Here is a 15,873-nt window from a genome sequence, read left to right on the forward strand (position 1 = left end):
GAAGCCCTGACCTATTTCTGGAAGTTTTCTTTACTTCTTCTCGAGCTTCCTCCACTCTGCCCTGCCATCTGCTTGTGTCACCACCACGTCAGCCCTCATCTCTCTTCTGCTGTCCCGCTGCCCCTCTTGTCATATACTTGTCAGTCCCTGGTGTATTTCACTCAGGTGGCCTGGCTATATCCATGCCTTGGGCCCCCATCCCTCCCACATGGGCTTGGTGACTCTGGGCAGATGTCCCCAGCGAGGTCTGGACCCTCTGTGGGGAGGTCTCTGTGCAATCTGCCTTCCTGTGGCCTTGGCTATGCAAGATGAAGTGTCCCTGTCCCCTACACTTCTGTCCCTGCCCAGTCCACTCACCTTTTGGTAGTCATGGTGGCTTCCAAGTCCCCCGCACCAGCCCTGTGCTGTCACAGCTCAGCTCTGTTTTGTCCACCTAGGTGTCACAGCATCTGTCCCCAGGGCTATGGAAGCCTCCCCACCCCCAGCCCCTCAGAGACTAAGAACAGGATTGAAAATAGGTGGCACTGCCGCTTCCCGAAGTTCCCTTTTTCTGGGGGTTTCCGTGTCAGATCTAGAGGCCGCCTGTGTGGGTGTGGAGATGGGGGTGGGTGAAGTGTACCCTGGGGCCCAGGGGAATAGAGGGAGGCCCATGTCACATGCTGTACTGCGCCCACATTTTGCTGGAGTCCCTGGGGCCCTCTCTACCCTAACCACTTCCTTGGTGAGCTTAGGGTCTCACCTGAGCCCTTGACTCCTCTTGGCCCTACAGTCATCTCTCCTGCCCTCTCTCTACCAACTTTCAGAGGTCAGCCTGCCATGCAAGAGAGTGAAGGTTGGGCTAGGTTAAGGCACAGGTGGGAAGGTGAGGTAAGGGACAGAAAAGCTGAGGGGACAGGGGGACAGCTTCCTCGGGGTTTGAGATATATGCCAATACCCAGGCCCCAGTGCTGGTCGCAATAGCGCAGAGGCTTCACTGCAGCCAGAGGTGCTGGCAGCACACAGGGAATGGGGAGAGGGCAGGAATGAAGGGTGAGAGGAGGTAGTGGGTACCCAGGCTGAACTCCTAGAAATAAGCCCTGAGGAAAGCAGGAGGGTGCAGGTGGCCAGCCAGGGTGTGCAGGAAGCATGCATGATGGTACCATGCATAGTGAGGGCCAGTTCTTTGTGCTGGGAACTCAGGTACAGGCAACACCAGGCTTGAATTACAGCAGGAACCCACCCTGGGTGGCTGTCATGGGTGTGTTCAGGGCCTCTAGGTGCATGTCAGTCCCTCTACTAAATGGGCACCCAAGAGGATAGGACCAGGCTCAGTCTGACCTCTTCACCTTTGAGCATCAACCTGACCCTAAGGGTGTGAGTGTGGGAGAACTGGCCATGCTCAGTGGGCTCCAGGGAAACTTCCTCCCTCAAGCTGGAGCCTTGAGGGGATACTACACCTGAGTTAAATGGAGCTCATCACATCACACGAGGCTTGGGGTGACCAAAGGCCAAACAGCTCGGCACAGCGGGGGACTGAGCAGGCATGGGAGTGTGAGAGGTGACCTGTGCTTGTGAGATCAGGCTGCAGGGACCAGGTAGAGATGGGCATTGTGTCTGCAGAGGCCTGATTTCCCCATCTGGAGGCCAGGAATCCCAGATGGGGCCTGGCAGACTGGGTTTCCCTTGCTTTGGGGAGAACCTGTTCCAGGACCCTCTCTTGCTCTGCTGGAAGTCTCAGTCTGCTGCTCCTTGGCTCTGGGAAGCCACACTACTCCCTGTATCACTGTCCTGACATTGTCCCTACATGCATGTCCATGTCCCCATAACCCTTTTCATAAGGATCCCAGTGCTATTAGGTCATATACCTACCCCATTCCAGTGTGAACTCTGTCCCAGTGCTTTATGTCAGACACTGTGTGCCCAACACTGCTGCACTGAGGTCCTGGGAATTTGATTGCACCCCTGAATCCTAGGAGCCACGATTTGTCCCACAGCGATAGCCTTGCCACATCCTCCATTAGCACCTGGAGTGGGATTGGAGGACTCACAGCCCAGAACCTAGGGTAGCAAGAGCAGCCCAGTGAGACTGAGAAGTGGCTTGGGAGGGAATCAGGGACCCTCTGGAGCAGAGGCAGCTGAACATGTGGAGATGAAGGTCCTGATGCAGAACTCAGGCAAGAGATGCCTGGGAGGGCAGCACTCCCTTGAGGGTGGAAAAGAAAGAAGCAGGTTCTGTCCCAGAGGCCACAGAACAGCTGCTGATCTGGGCCAGGCTGGATACAGGAGCCCTGCCTGAGAGAGGGCAGTGACAGTTCCTAGGGGTAACAAGGGTGGAGGCAGGCAAGAGGCGGATGAAGTAAAGCCATCAGGGACTAGGCAAGGACCTGCAGCCCATGGTCAACCCCCCTTTCTAGACCCCAAGCTTTGTAGGAGCCATACCAAGGAGCCAGTACTGTGTCCAGGAGGGACAGCCAAAGGACAGCAGCACCTGGGGCCAGGCTGGGGAGCGGGTAGAATTGCACCCTCTTCTGTGGCCTGTGCCCAGGACAGTCTTGCATTCACTGCGGACACAGGACACTGTGCCCTGAGGGCAGCAAGAGTGGCTGCTGGAGGTCAAAGTCGAACGAAACCAGACCTGGGATGCCAGGAGTGGATCAAAGAGAGAGGGGTGCAGAAGATGCAAAGCTCAGGGACACTGAGGATATCACAGCCTCTGGAAGGACGACCCCTCCTCCCAGAACCCACAGAGACAGGGTTTGCCTGAGACTCTGTCATGTGGTCCTGGGGCTGGAAAGGCCCTATCAATCCCCCACCCTGGGACCCTCTTCTCATCCCGTCGCAGATGCCAGGCTGGTGTCCTCAGCACCCACTATCTGTCTTGCAGCCACCCAACAGGATCTGCACAATTTCATCAGTTCGACATGCAGACCACCAGGGGAAAATGACCGCGTATACCTAGTCTGCTTAGCATCTGGGTATGGTGCAAACATACAGGTCACTTGGCACTCAGGGGTGAGGACGAAGTCCCAGCAGACCTTCCCCACTGTCCAGAATGGTGTTTACACCATGAGCAGCCAGCTCTCCTTTCCGATGGCTGAGTTGAATCTTCGCCCCCACGAATGCAGTACCTCTCGACAAGTGGAGCTCGAAGAAGACATTCCAGCAACCAGGTATGTGGCCCGGGACCCCACAAAGACCCGCAGGAGGTCCCACACCTTCCCCAGGGTGGTCCATGGATAGGGGCCAGCTCCAGCCCTTCCCTGCACCAACACCCCATGCTTTACTGTCCTCTGTCCCCTCAGAGCCCTGCTGACATTGTCCCCCCAGATCCTTGCAGTATGCAAGAGGCCACTGGCTCAGCACAGATGCTGCCAAGCATGAACCCCAGCCCTCTCCATGCAGGGACCTTCTGTCCTCAGCCTGGCTATCCCCTGTCACCCTGTCCACTCTGCTTTCTCTCTCTCACCCGCCCACTGGTCCTCTGGTTCAAGATTCCTGGACTGCTCAGAACTCCCCAAGACCTGTCACACCTGGAGCAGAGAGAGGCTCCACTGTGGCCACCAGAGACACCACCACTAGGAACACAGGTGAGCAGTCCCTCCCTGCACACCCCTCCTGCCTGCCCAGATGTCAGGCTGCCTCCTCAGCCTGGAAGGACTTTGGTTGGGATGGGCTCACACCTTGTCTCTGTAAGACTTAAAGTCTTACTTCCACTCCACAGAGCATGAACAGCCGAAAGGGCCTTCACGATGCTGAGTCCTCTAGCTCAATGATAGCTCCAGAGGCAAGACCCAGGGCCTTACTTCCAGAAGCTGTGAACAGGCAAAAAGGCCTCCACGATGCTGGGCCCTAACACCCAGCAAGGCTCTGGGAGCTCCATAGAGAAACGAGAAACCCAGGTGGGAACACACCAAGCTAGATGGTAAGTAGACCTTTATTAGTCTGGCCAGACGGCATTCCTGGAGCCAGGTAGTTCAGAGAGGCAACTGCTCAGGGGCTGAGGTACTTTTTATAAGGTTTTTCTAAATAAAGAGTCAGGGAATTCACAGAAGAAGATTGCAAACACATTGCTTATCTTATGCAGGAAATGTTCTAGGTAACCTTTTGTCTTACCATTTGCCCCTGGGCAGGTTGTTAACCAGGGTAGCAATTAGCATATGAAGAAGCACAGTTTGGCCTATTAGCATGGAGTCACTTTAGCTTATTCAAGTCTTAACAGTCTCCTTGCCCCAGTGATCATGGAGCAGGCTCCCAATGTGACCGTGTTTGTCCCGCCGCCCCGAGACACCTTCCTCGACTCTGGAGAATCCAAACTCACCTGCCAGGCCATGGGCTTCAGCCCCAAGCAGATCACAGTGTCCTGGTTATAGGATAGAAAGCCTGTGGGGTCTGGCTTCATCACAGACCAGATGTTGGCTGAGAACACAGTCTCCCAGCCCCTGACCTTCAAGGTTACCAGCACACTGACCATCCCCGAGGTCGACTGGCTGGCCCAGAAGGTGTTCACCTGCCGCATGGACCACAAGTCAGGCACCTTCAAGAAGAATGTGTCCTCCTCCGTGTGTATCCCCAGTGAGTGCTCATCCCCTGCCCAGACCATCCTTCAGTCCAAGGTGTCCACTCAGGTGTCCACTTGGGTGGAATGGATGCCCCCCAGACCTTGCCACCTGCTGCTGAGCTGTGGCTTTCTGGAGATACCAAGGACAGGACAGGGAGCAGTGGGGACACAGGTCAGGTGGCACCAAGCAGCACCTGGGGCAGGGCTGGTCCTAGGCTCTACACCTTTCCTGACTTCACATCCAACCATCACTCACAGCAGTGTTCTCCCCACAGCAACTCCATCCACAGACATCGAAGTCTTCCTCATCCCACCCTCTTGCTGGCACCTTCCTAAACAAGTCTGCCAAGCTGACCTGCCTGGTCACACTGGCCTGACCCACCGTGGAGGACTGAATATCTCCTGGGCCAACCAGGATGGCAAGGACCTGCTAACCAAAATCACAGATCCTGTGAGCCAACCTAACGGCACCCTCAGTGTCATGGGTGAGGCCAGTGCCTGTGTGGAAGAGTGGGACTCTAGGAAGGCATTCATGTGCACTGTGATCCACCAGGACCTGCCCTTCCCAATGAAGAAGACCATCTCCAAGCACACAGGTAGGCCCAGCCCCCACCCCGCTCACTCCCAGGACCCCACCTGTCCCCCACTTGCCCTGTGCTCACCATCTCCTCTCTGCCCACAGAGCAAGCCAAGCACCCACCTGCCGTGTATGTGCTGCCCCCAGCCCGGGAACAGCTGGTCCTGCACGAACAGGCCACTGTCTTCTGCCTGGTGAAGGGCTTTGCACCTGCAGACTTCTTTGTGCAGTGGCTACAGAGTGGGCAGACCTTGTCCTCAGACAGGTATGTGACCAGCGCCCCGATGCCTGAGACCCAGTCTCCAGGTTTCTACTATGCCCACAGCCTGCTGACAGTGACAGAGGAGGACTGGAGCTCAGGAGAGACCTTCACCTGTGTCGTGGGCCACGAGGCCCTGCCCCACATGGTGACTGAGAGGACCGTGGACAAGTCCACTGGTAAACCCACCCTGTACAACGTGTCCCTGATCATGTCTGACACGGCCCGCACCTGCTACTGACCATGCTGCCCAGCTAGCCCAGGCGCTGTGGTTCAGTTGCTCTGTTATTTGTGTGCAAACTAACCATTTCGGGTGTGCAGTGTTGCATTTCCTAAAATTAGAAATAAAAAGATCCCCTCAGAAGATGCTGGTTTTTAGTGTGCAATGCTCTGTCCTGCTTAACTAGAGTAAAGTCCTCCACCTGGCCCATCCCTTCCCTGGCCCGTGTCCTTCAGGCTTCTGAGGATGCTCTGGCTCTTTGCAGATAACATGCCAGCTTTTGGACCCTGCAGGCGCTTCTGACATATAGCCAAAGACTCAGCCACACTGGTACAGGCAGCACTCATTCATACTCATGAGTGTGCTAACACTGACACACACCTGTGTGGGGATGTGCAAACATGTGCAGCTGTGGCAAATGTGAACACACAGATGCACATGAACTCACACACACACCATGCAAACACACACAAACAGGCATACATGCACATGGTTACTCACAGATATGCTCGGTTGCATGTCCACCTACATCCAGATGAACAAGAGACACAAGACACAGATATAAAGGCTATGCATATATATGCACTAGACACAAAGACACATGTTTCGGAGCACAGGAGTGCATGGGAGCAGGTGGACCCCTGGCAGACTCAGCAGCTAGGCAGATACACAAGTGTGCTCACACATGCATGCCAGAGATGTGTATCTCTGGTCTCAGCAGTGGCTCCCTACACCATGCTGTCTCAGGGCTTGTCCCATATTCTGTTTGTCTGTCTTGGCAAGCAGTAACCTCATGGCCCAGCCTGGCCTGGACTCTGACTGTGGTGTCAACTGTAGGCCCAGAGCCAGAGCTCAGAGCAGCAAGGTTGCTACAGCTTTTCAGGGAGGTTAGCCTGAGCCTGGGGGTGCCCTGGAGGAGAATAGCTGGTGCCTAGAACTCACACTGAACACAGCAGGGTCATATAAGAGTTGCAGGGATGCTGTTTTCAGACCTGGCCTGCAGTAGGGGGCCGCCCCTCTAGGAGCAGGTCACTAGCACAGTGGCCGTGCAGGCACATTTGTGGCACAGAGAACAGAGCATAACTTTGCAGGGAGGCAGAGCCCACACAGGGAGGACAGGGTTGAGCAAGGTCCCCATACCCAAGGAATGGTGCTGGCCTAGGGTTGCTCTTATTGTCTCCTCTGAGCTGCAGATGTTCCCTGGCAGCTGCATCCCACTATCACCCAGAGCTTCCTCTGCCCCCATTCCAGGGCTCTATCACTGGTAGGGCAGGAACTGCCAGCCAGGGCATTCCAGGCCTCTGTCACTATGGTAAGACAGGACCAACTAGAATATCCCAGCCTCTATCACTTTGGTGGTACAGGATCAGCTAAGACATCTTCAGGCCTCTGTCACTTTGTTAGGGCAGGGCCATCCAACAGGATGTACTCTGGGCTCTGTTCCTATTATCAGAGTCCCTGGGGAGGTGATCAGGAGCAGCCTGGCTCTTACTTTACCCTGCACGCTCCACACCACCCCTGCTTCTTAGCCAAGTGGCTCTGGCTGTGCCCCTTGCTCAAGGAGGGTCCAGGACTCACTGGAAGCCCAGTCCCTTGGGTCCCTGCCTCTGCCCTCTCTCATGTCAATGCGCCATGACTACCCTGCCCTTTCTACCACTCAGGCAAGACTTTCTGTCCCTGTCTGCTTCTGCTTGGCCTGACTGCCTGCGTCCACCCCAGCCTTGGCTGTCCTCCATCCTGTGCTCCCAGCCCCAGGTAGGCTGCAGGCACTGCCAAGCCTCCCTCCTGTGTCCCCTGCAGAGGGGGAGGCGAACGCCAAAGAAGAGGGCTTCGAGAACCTGTGGACCACTGCGTCCACCTTCATCGTGCTCTTCCCGCTGAGCCTGTTCTATAGCACTACAGTCACCCTGTTCAAGGTAGATGACTCTGGTGGAGACAGGTGCTGGGAATAGGGGAGGAGCCTGGGCTGCACAGTGATCCTGGGCTACTTGGGACCTTGTGGCCCCCAACTTTGTTCTCACTGGGATGGCCATTCACTCTGCCTCTGTCGCCTTCAGGTGAAGTGACCCAGCGGTGAGAAGACCCTGGAGACCAAGAGCCTCAGCTGGTGTGTCCTGGCCAGTGCAGCCCTTGACTTGTACCTCTTCCCATGTCCCTTCAGCTCAGAGCTCTAGGATGCAGGTTCCTCTCCACACCAACACAATTCCCTACACACCCTCCTGTGGCTGCAATGCTGAGTCCCCCATGCTCTGCTTGCTGTGTGCACTCGTGTTGCCCCGAAATAAATGCAGATATGCTATCCTGAGAAACCATTTTCTCTGAAGGATCTCTGTTGGAAATTGGGCTAGAGGCTGTGCATGTTACATTCTGGGAAAAATGTGTCTCCTGCTGTCCATGTCCTCAGACTTTGAGTAAGACAGATCAAGGGTGGGCAGACAAACTTATCTCATGGATCAATGAATAGAGGATGCAAAACCAACCACAGGCACAGGCCATCTAGTATATAATTACTATACTAGTAGTAGTACATCTTGGTGCTTATTTTTTCCCCATCCCCCTACCCTCACTTCATCACCTTCACCCTTCCCTATTTACAATGACTTTGTTTCCATTTTCCTTTTTTCATATTTTTCTTTTCCCTTATTTCCTTTCACCTAACCTTTCCACTTCCTCTTCTCCTTTAGACCTTTTCTTTCTGTTTCACATTATTACTTATACCATTTGAACCTTATTTACACTTTTAGTTTTTTACACTGTACTCAAGTGTGTCCTATTTATTTCACTTAAAAGATGGCCTGAGTGTGCATCCATTGAGTTTATTGTTACTTTTTAAGTATACAGTACAGTTACATTCTACATTGGGATATTGTACTTTTACATGACAGGTCTTGGTTCTCATTTTTTTCCCTGCCCTCCCTTCACCCCCTCCTCCCTTCCCTATTTACAAAAACTTTATTTCCATTATCTCATATTTTTTTTCTTTTCCCTTATTTCCTTTCCTCTACCCTTCCCACTTCCCCTACACCTTTAGCCCTTTTCTTCCTATTTCACATTGTCAATTATACCATTAGGATCTTATTTACAGTTATAGTTTTTCACGTGTGACTTGTTTATTTCACTTTTGGTTGAATTCTTGATAGCAGCCATTCTGTCTTGGGTGAGGTGGAATTTTAGTGTTGTTTTCATCTGCATCTTTCAAATGGCCAGTGATGTTGAACATTTTTCATATATTTATTTCCTGCTTTTACTTGTTTGTCTGAGAAATGTTCATTTCAGATGCCCATTTTTTTCAGCTTTAATTGAGTTTATTGGTACATTTTAGGGATACAGTACAGTTACATTCATTGTTGGGATCTTGTACCTCTACATGACAAGTCTTTGTTCTCATTTTTTCCCCTTGTCCCTGCCCATTTTTGAATGAAGTCTTTAAATTTGAGGGTCCGATATTTTTGAGCTCTTCATATATTCTAGATAATAGACCTTTGCCTGAGGAACAGCTGGTGAAAAATTTTTCCTACATTGTAGTTTGTCTCTTATCTCTGTGGTGGTATCTCTTGCAGTGCTTCTGCAAGTGTTTTTTAATAGGATGAGATCCCAGTTGGTTATTCTTTGTGCAAGTTCCCATACTACTGAGGACTTGTTCATAAAGCTTTTTCCTATGCCAATGTCTTCAAGAAAGTTTAGTTTCTTCCAGAAAGTTTAGTGTTTATGTTTTGATATTGACATCTTTAATCCACTTGGATTTTATCTTAGTGCATGGTGAAAGATATGGGTCTAGTTTTAATCTTTGGCAAGTTGAAAGCCAGTTTTTCCAACACTATTTATTAAAGGGGCTATCTTTCCTCCAGTGAGGATGTTTGGCTCCTTTGCTGAAGATGAGGTAACTGAGTATGTGTGGAGTTGTTTCTGCATCTTCTAATCTATTCCACTGATCCTTGGGTCTGTTTCTTTGCCAGTACATGCTGTTTTCATCACAGTGGCTTTGTAGTATACTTTCAAGTCAGGGATTGTGATAATCCCTGTCATGTCTCTGTTGCCTAGAAAGGCTTTTGCTATTCTAGGTCTCTTCTGCTTCCAAAGGAATCTTTGGATTGTTTTCTCAAGTTCTGTGAAATATAATGTTAGAATTTCAGGTGGGATTGTGTTGAATCTGTACAGCAGTTTTGGAAGTATGGCTATTTTCACTGTGTTTGTTCTACCTACCCAGGAACAAGAGATGTCTTTCCATTTGCTTATATGCTCTTCTATCTCTTTTTGTCAGAGTGCTGTAGTTTTCAGTGCAGAGGTCTTTTGTCTCCTTCAGTGAATTGGTTCCTAGATATTTCATTTTTTGGATGCTATTGTGAAAGGAATTGTTTCACTAATTTCTCTCAGTGAGTATGTTATTTATGTATGAGAAGGCTAATTGTTTTTGAGTGTTGACTTTGTATCTAGATTCTTGACTGAATCTGTCAATTAAATTTAGAAGGCTTCTGGCAGAGCTTTTTAGGTCTTCTGTTGAGTATCATATCATCAGCAAATAATGACAGTTTAACTTCTTCCTTTCCTTTCATTATTCCTTTTATTTTTTATTTATTTTGGTACTGGGGATTGAACTCAGGTTCCTTGCGTTTGCAAGGCAGGTGATGGAACCACTGAGCTAAATCCCCAGCCCATTCTTTCATTTCTTTCTCTTGTCTAATTGCTGTGGCTAATGTTTCCAGAATTATAATGAACAGAAGTGGTGATAGTGGGCATCCTTGTCTTGTTCCTGATTTTAGCATGAAGGTTTTCAGTTTTTGACCATTTAATATGATGTTGGCTGTTGGTTTTTCATGGATAGACTTTATCAAGTTAAGATAAAGACTAACTATTCCAATTTTCTGTAGGATTTTTCTCATGAATGGTTGATGAAGTTTGTTGAATGCTTTTTTCTGCATCTATTGAGATGATCAGATGGTTTTTGTGCTTAATTCTGTTAATATGGTGTATTACATTTATTGATTTACATATGTTGAACCATCTTGCATCCCTGGGATAAATCTGACTTGAACAGGGTGTATGATCTTCTTGATGATCTTTCTGTATTCTGTTTGCCTGTATCTTATTGAGGATTTTTGCATCTATGTTCATTAGGGAGGTTGGCCTATATTTCACTTTTTTGGTTGGGTCTTTCCCTGGTTTTGGAATCAAAGTAACATTTGTTTCCAGGAATGAATTTGGAAGTATTGCTTCCCTTTCAATTTCATTGAAGAGTTTAAAGAGCAGTGGCAATACTTCTTCTTTAAATGTCTTGTAGAATTCATCAGTGAAGCCATCAGGACCTGGGCTTTTCTTTGTTGGTAAATTTTTAATTATGTTTTCAACTTCACTGATTGTAACTGGGGTGTTTAGAATTTTTTTTATCTTCTTTTATAAACTTTGGTAATTCATATGTATCTAGAAATCTGTCCATTTCTTCTGTGTTTTCCATTTTATTAGAGAATGGGCTCTCAAGGTAGGTATTGATGATCCTCTAAATTTCTGTGGGAACTGTTGTCACTTCACCTTCTTTCTTCCTAACTGTACGGATTTGAGCCTTTTCTTTCCCTTTTAAAATAAAGTTAGCTAAGGTTTTATCAATTTTATTTATTATTTTAAAAAAACAACTCTTTGAGTACAATCCCTGGTACCACCACCACCACCAACAACAAAAACAAACAAAAACCAACTCTTCACTCCATTGAATTTTTTGTATTGTTCTCTTAGTCTGCATTGCATTGTTTTCTGCTCTGAGCTTTATAATTTCCTCCCTAGTGTAAGCTTTGAGTTTGTCTTGCTCTTATTCTATCTAGGAGTTTAAGATTCATCATTAGGTTGTTTATTTGAGCTCACTCTTTTTTCTAGTATGAGTATTCACTGCTATGAATTTCCCTCATAGAACTGCTTTCATTGTGTCCCATAGATTCCTATATGTTGTATTGGCATTATCATTTAATTATAGAAAATGTCTAATTTCTTCTTTAATTTCCTCTGTGACCCAATTGTTGTTCAGGAGAATGTTATTTAATTTCCATGTGTTTGTGAAGTCCTTGCAGTTTCTTATGCTATCGATCTCTAGTTTAATTGCACAAAGATCTGTTAATATACAGGGCACAACTTCAATTCCTTTGCACTTACTTAAACATGCTCTATGAGCCACCATGCGATCTATTTTGCAGAATGACCTGTGTGCAGCTGAAAAGAATGTATATTCTGGTTTTGTGGTGTGGAACACTCTGTAGGCATCTATTAAGTCCATTTTTTCAAAGACTTGGTTCAGTTCTGTTATTTCTTTGTTGATTTTTTTGTCTAGATGATCTATTTGTGACAGTGGAGTATTCATGTTCCCCACTACAATTGTATTAGTGCTTCTTTCATTTTTCATGTCCATTAATAATTGTTTTGTGTAGTTGGGTGCATTAGAATTTGGTGCCTCTATACTTATGATTGTTATCTCTTCCTTTTGAATTATTCCCTTTACAAGGATACAGTAGACTTCTTTATCTCTCTTAATTAGTTTTCATTTGATAACTATTTTGTCTGGAAGTAAGATAGCTACTCCTGCTTTTTTTCTGGGTTCCTGTCACATGGAAAACTGTTTTTTTTTATCCTTTTACTTTCAGTCTATGAATTTCTTTGTGAATTAACCTGGTTTCTTGTATATGGCATGTTGTTGAATTTTGCTTCTAAATCCATTTTGCCAGTCTGTTTCTTTTGATTCGTGAATTGAAGCCATTGACATTGATGGTTATAACTGATATGTACTCACTTATCATTGCCATGTTATTGTCCTGCTGTTGGCTCTTTTTAATTCCCCCCCCCTTTAGTTTCCTGCCTTGCCTAATTGATTTACTCTGTTGGGCCTCATGGTGTTGTGACTTTCATTGTCTTTTTCTAGGATATTGTTTCGAATTCCTTGTAGTGCTGGTTTGGTATTCATGAAGTTTCTCAGGTGCTCTTTGTCATGGAACTATCTTATTTCCCCACCCATTTTGAAAGAGAGCTTTGCAGGATACACAGTCTAGGTTGGAGGTTGTTTTTTTGTTAGAACTTGAAATACCTCACTCCAGGCTCTCCTTGACCTGAGGGTTTGTGTTGAAAAGTCTGCTGTAATTCTGATGGGCTTTCCTTTGCATATGATTTGTTTCTTTTCTCTAACTGCTTGTAGTATTTTGTTTTTCAGTTGGGCTTCTGGGATCTTGATGACTACATGTCTAGGTGTAGGTTTTTTATGATCATGGGTATTTGGAGCCTTATATGCCTCAATTATCTGTATATCAAATTCTTTCCCTTGGTTTGGAAAGTTTTCTGTCATTAATTTGTGAACTTTAAAAAATGTCATTTGTACTTTCTCCTGCTTTTTCATAGATTTTTATCAATCTTATATTATTCCTCATTGCATCATCTAGGAGCTGTTGGATCAATTTATCACGATCCCTTACTATTTTAAAGAGATCTCTGGGTCACTGACCTAGCTTCTATATTTGATATTCTATCTTCACATTCGCTCACTGTGCTGCAAATACTTTCAATAGTGTTTTTAAATCTGGATATCTGTTTGAATCTGTTCATAGATTCTATTTCTTTTCTATGTTGTGTTTTCACAGTTTCTATTTCTTTCCTGTGGTGGTCATTCATGGTTTCCATAATGGTCCTGAGTTCATATATTTTTGTTTATATCTGTTTCTGTTCTAGAGTCTCTAATCATGTCTTTCTTTCTGCTCATCATCTCTGTAGTTATCTGGGAAAAATTTTTTTTGAACTTTTCTAGAGCCCCATTTATCTGTTTGTTTACTTCCTGTGCTATCAGTTCAGGTTGTCTATGTGGTTGATTACAAGACTTTTCCACCTCAATTACCCCAAAATTTACCTTTGGTGAGCTGGAAGTCTGTGTTTGTGCCGTGCTTAAGTGTCTTCTCATTTCTATTTTTGTTGTTGGTACTGTCTTTGGTTTAATTCCTGGGTTAATACTTTGATTTTTCAGATATAGCTGGTCTTTAGGTTTGATTCTCTAATGACTCTGAGGCAATCTCATTTTCATAATTTTAGTAGTGACAACTGATTCAATCACAACTTCTTAGCCTAAGAGATACAATCAACAACAACAATATCATTAAGCACAGCTTAGAAAATGACAATTTGTGATAGTTATTAATCTATCACCTTTAACTATGTGAATTAAACTGAAATTGAGGACCAGCCCCAAATATGTTTATTGTGAATAAATTCTACAATATAGCAACTTTACCCTTCAGGATGGGGACTTAGAGGAGTTGGAGAGAGAGGCATAGATAGGTAGAAGGATAGGGAAAGGTTAGTTGTGAGGGAAGTGGACACAGGAAGATCACACAAACTATAGTAAACTGTTGAAAAGAAGAGGAAAAGCCAGAATGAAAGAACAAAGACAGGAATGGAACAACCTAACAGCAATAGGGAAACTAGAAACTATATTCACTTTTCTTTGAAGCTAATGACAATCAAGAGAAGGGAAAAGAGGGAAGAAAAGAAAAAGAAAGAAGAAATCTGAATTAGAGAAGGAACAAAAATGAAGATGAAGAATAATGTGGGAGAGTGAGTGAGAGAAAGAAAAGAAAAAAATAAAGTAGAAAGAAAAAACATTAGGAAAGAGTAGAAAAAAATAAAAATTGAAAATAAGAGAAAAAGAAAAAAAATAATAAAAAAAATGAAGGACCTCCTTCAGGGTATGTCTCTGCTGTCACAGTAGACAATGTGGACAGCACTGTGAAGATCTAAGTCAATTAGTCTCAGCAAGCCAGCAGCAGACCTCTGAGGGTCAGGCTGATATCTGACTGCAAGGTCCAAGTTGAGCTCCCTGACCTCTTGCAGGGTTGAAGTCTGCAAGGTTCTACTGCAGTTTCCAACTGGCCTTCCCCTGAAGATGGTCCAGGTTCTGGTGGTAGGTGGTGATCCCTCCAACTTACCAACTATAGTGGTCTGGTGTGCCTTTATTGCAGAGATTCTCTTCGTTTTTCCAGTGGGCTTCAGTTTTCAAGAAGCCTGAGAGAGGCCTTCTTTCTGTTGTTAACTTCTGCTCTATCTTCTGGAGCTCAGGACAATGGCCTTTATGACCCCCTGTGCCTCTGTGGTGTGGATCCAGGTACCAGTGCAGCCAGGAGGCCATGGGTGAGGCAGCACTGGGGAAATGTTGAAGGTACCCTTGCAACTCAGCTTGTTCTGTTCAGAGGACCATGGGTGTGTGTGTGTGTGTGTGTGTTTGTGTGTGTGTGTGTGTGTGTGTGTGTGTGTGTTGGTTAGTGGTTCAGCTCCACCTGGCTCTGCTTCTCACAAGTCTGCTCCTGCTGCCCTAGGTGTCTTAATTTTATCCAGTTGACTATTATGGTTTGGGTCTGGATCCCCCCAAACTTTCACATGGTCATCGGCTTGACCTAGAATGTGTGAAGCTGGAGCTGATTCATGTTGCAATGCTAAATTCAAGGGCACTAGGATTAAGGGTGTGAGTGCTTCCACCCTAAGTAGTCTGAATAAAAGAGGCAAAAATCTCAGTGAAGGTCTCTTGTTACCTTTGCTGACTTATGTACATCATTGTTGTTTCTGCTTTGCCATGCCCTTTTGTAATCCCTGCCTTGTTATTGGCTGATTATGGACTGAAAGCTCTATGAAGTGAATGCCAAATAAAACCCTTCCCTTCTAACTTTGGGTGTCAGGTATTTTGTTTTAGCAATGTGAGAGAAAGGTGACTAACACATTGACAATTGAGATTCATTGTCACAAATCCTCCACTTGCAATCTGACACCTTATCAGATCTCCTTAACAAGATCATAATTTTGTATAATGACCTAATTATCCCATGTACAACCTAACACACACTAATTTCTTCGCCAAAGTATAAAATAGTTCTAGCATTGTTCAAAAGTACAAATTCAAAACCTCTGAGACTTAGAGTCTCTGAGACTCTAAGACGCATGTAAGCATCTGAAAAATGAAAAAGTGTTACATAACCCTAAGGCACAATCACAGAGTAAGCGTTCCCATTCCAAAAGGCTGGAATAGATGGGCAGAAGATAATCAGACCAAAGGAAGAACAAATACCAGCAGAGCAAACATTCAGTTGGTAGCTTCATGTCTCTTCATTAATTCTTAAAATGGAGTGTAAGTCCATCCCGTTTCTCCTTAACAGAGGCACTACACTCTACCTTACCTTCCTTTTGAGGAGCAACCTCCCTGGCCCCAAGTACTGTTGTGAGGATTGATGGTAAAATCTCCAGACCTTTTTTTTTTTTTTTTTTTTTTTTTTTTG

General features: G+C 46.3%; 2 gene segments (V, D, J or C); one reads left to right on the forward strand and one right to left on the reverse strand.

Moving 5' to 3' along the window:
• Positions 1-15,873, reverse strand: part of LOC104859009 — a 71,756-nt gene that overhangs the window by 11,699 nt on the left and 44,184 nt on the right.
• On the forward strand, positions 4,175-7,709 carry LOC104858999. The segment is given in 5 exon segments: positions 4,175-4,551; positions 4,813-5,133; positions 5,220-5,552; positions 7,394-7,509; positions 7,651-7,709. Coding segments are annotated over 5 exon segments (1,113 nt in total).

Source organism: Fukomys damarensis, unplaced genomic scaffold (assembly GCF_012274545.1).
Source record: "Fukomys damarensis isolate Sample0158 unplaced genomic scaffold, DMR_v1.0_HiC HiC_scaffold_25, whole genome shotgun sequence".
Taxonomy (NCBI): domain Eukaryota; kingdom Metazoa; phylum Chordata; class Mammalia; order Rodentia; family Bathyergidae; genus Fukomys; species Fukomys damarensis.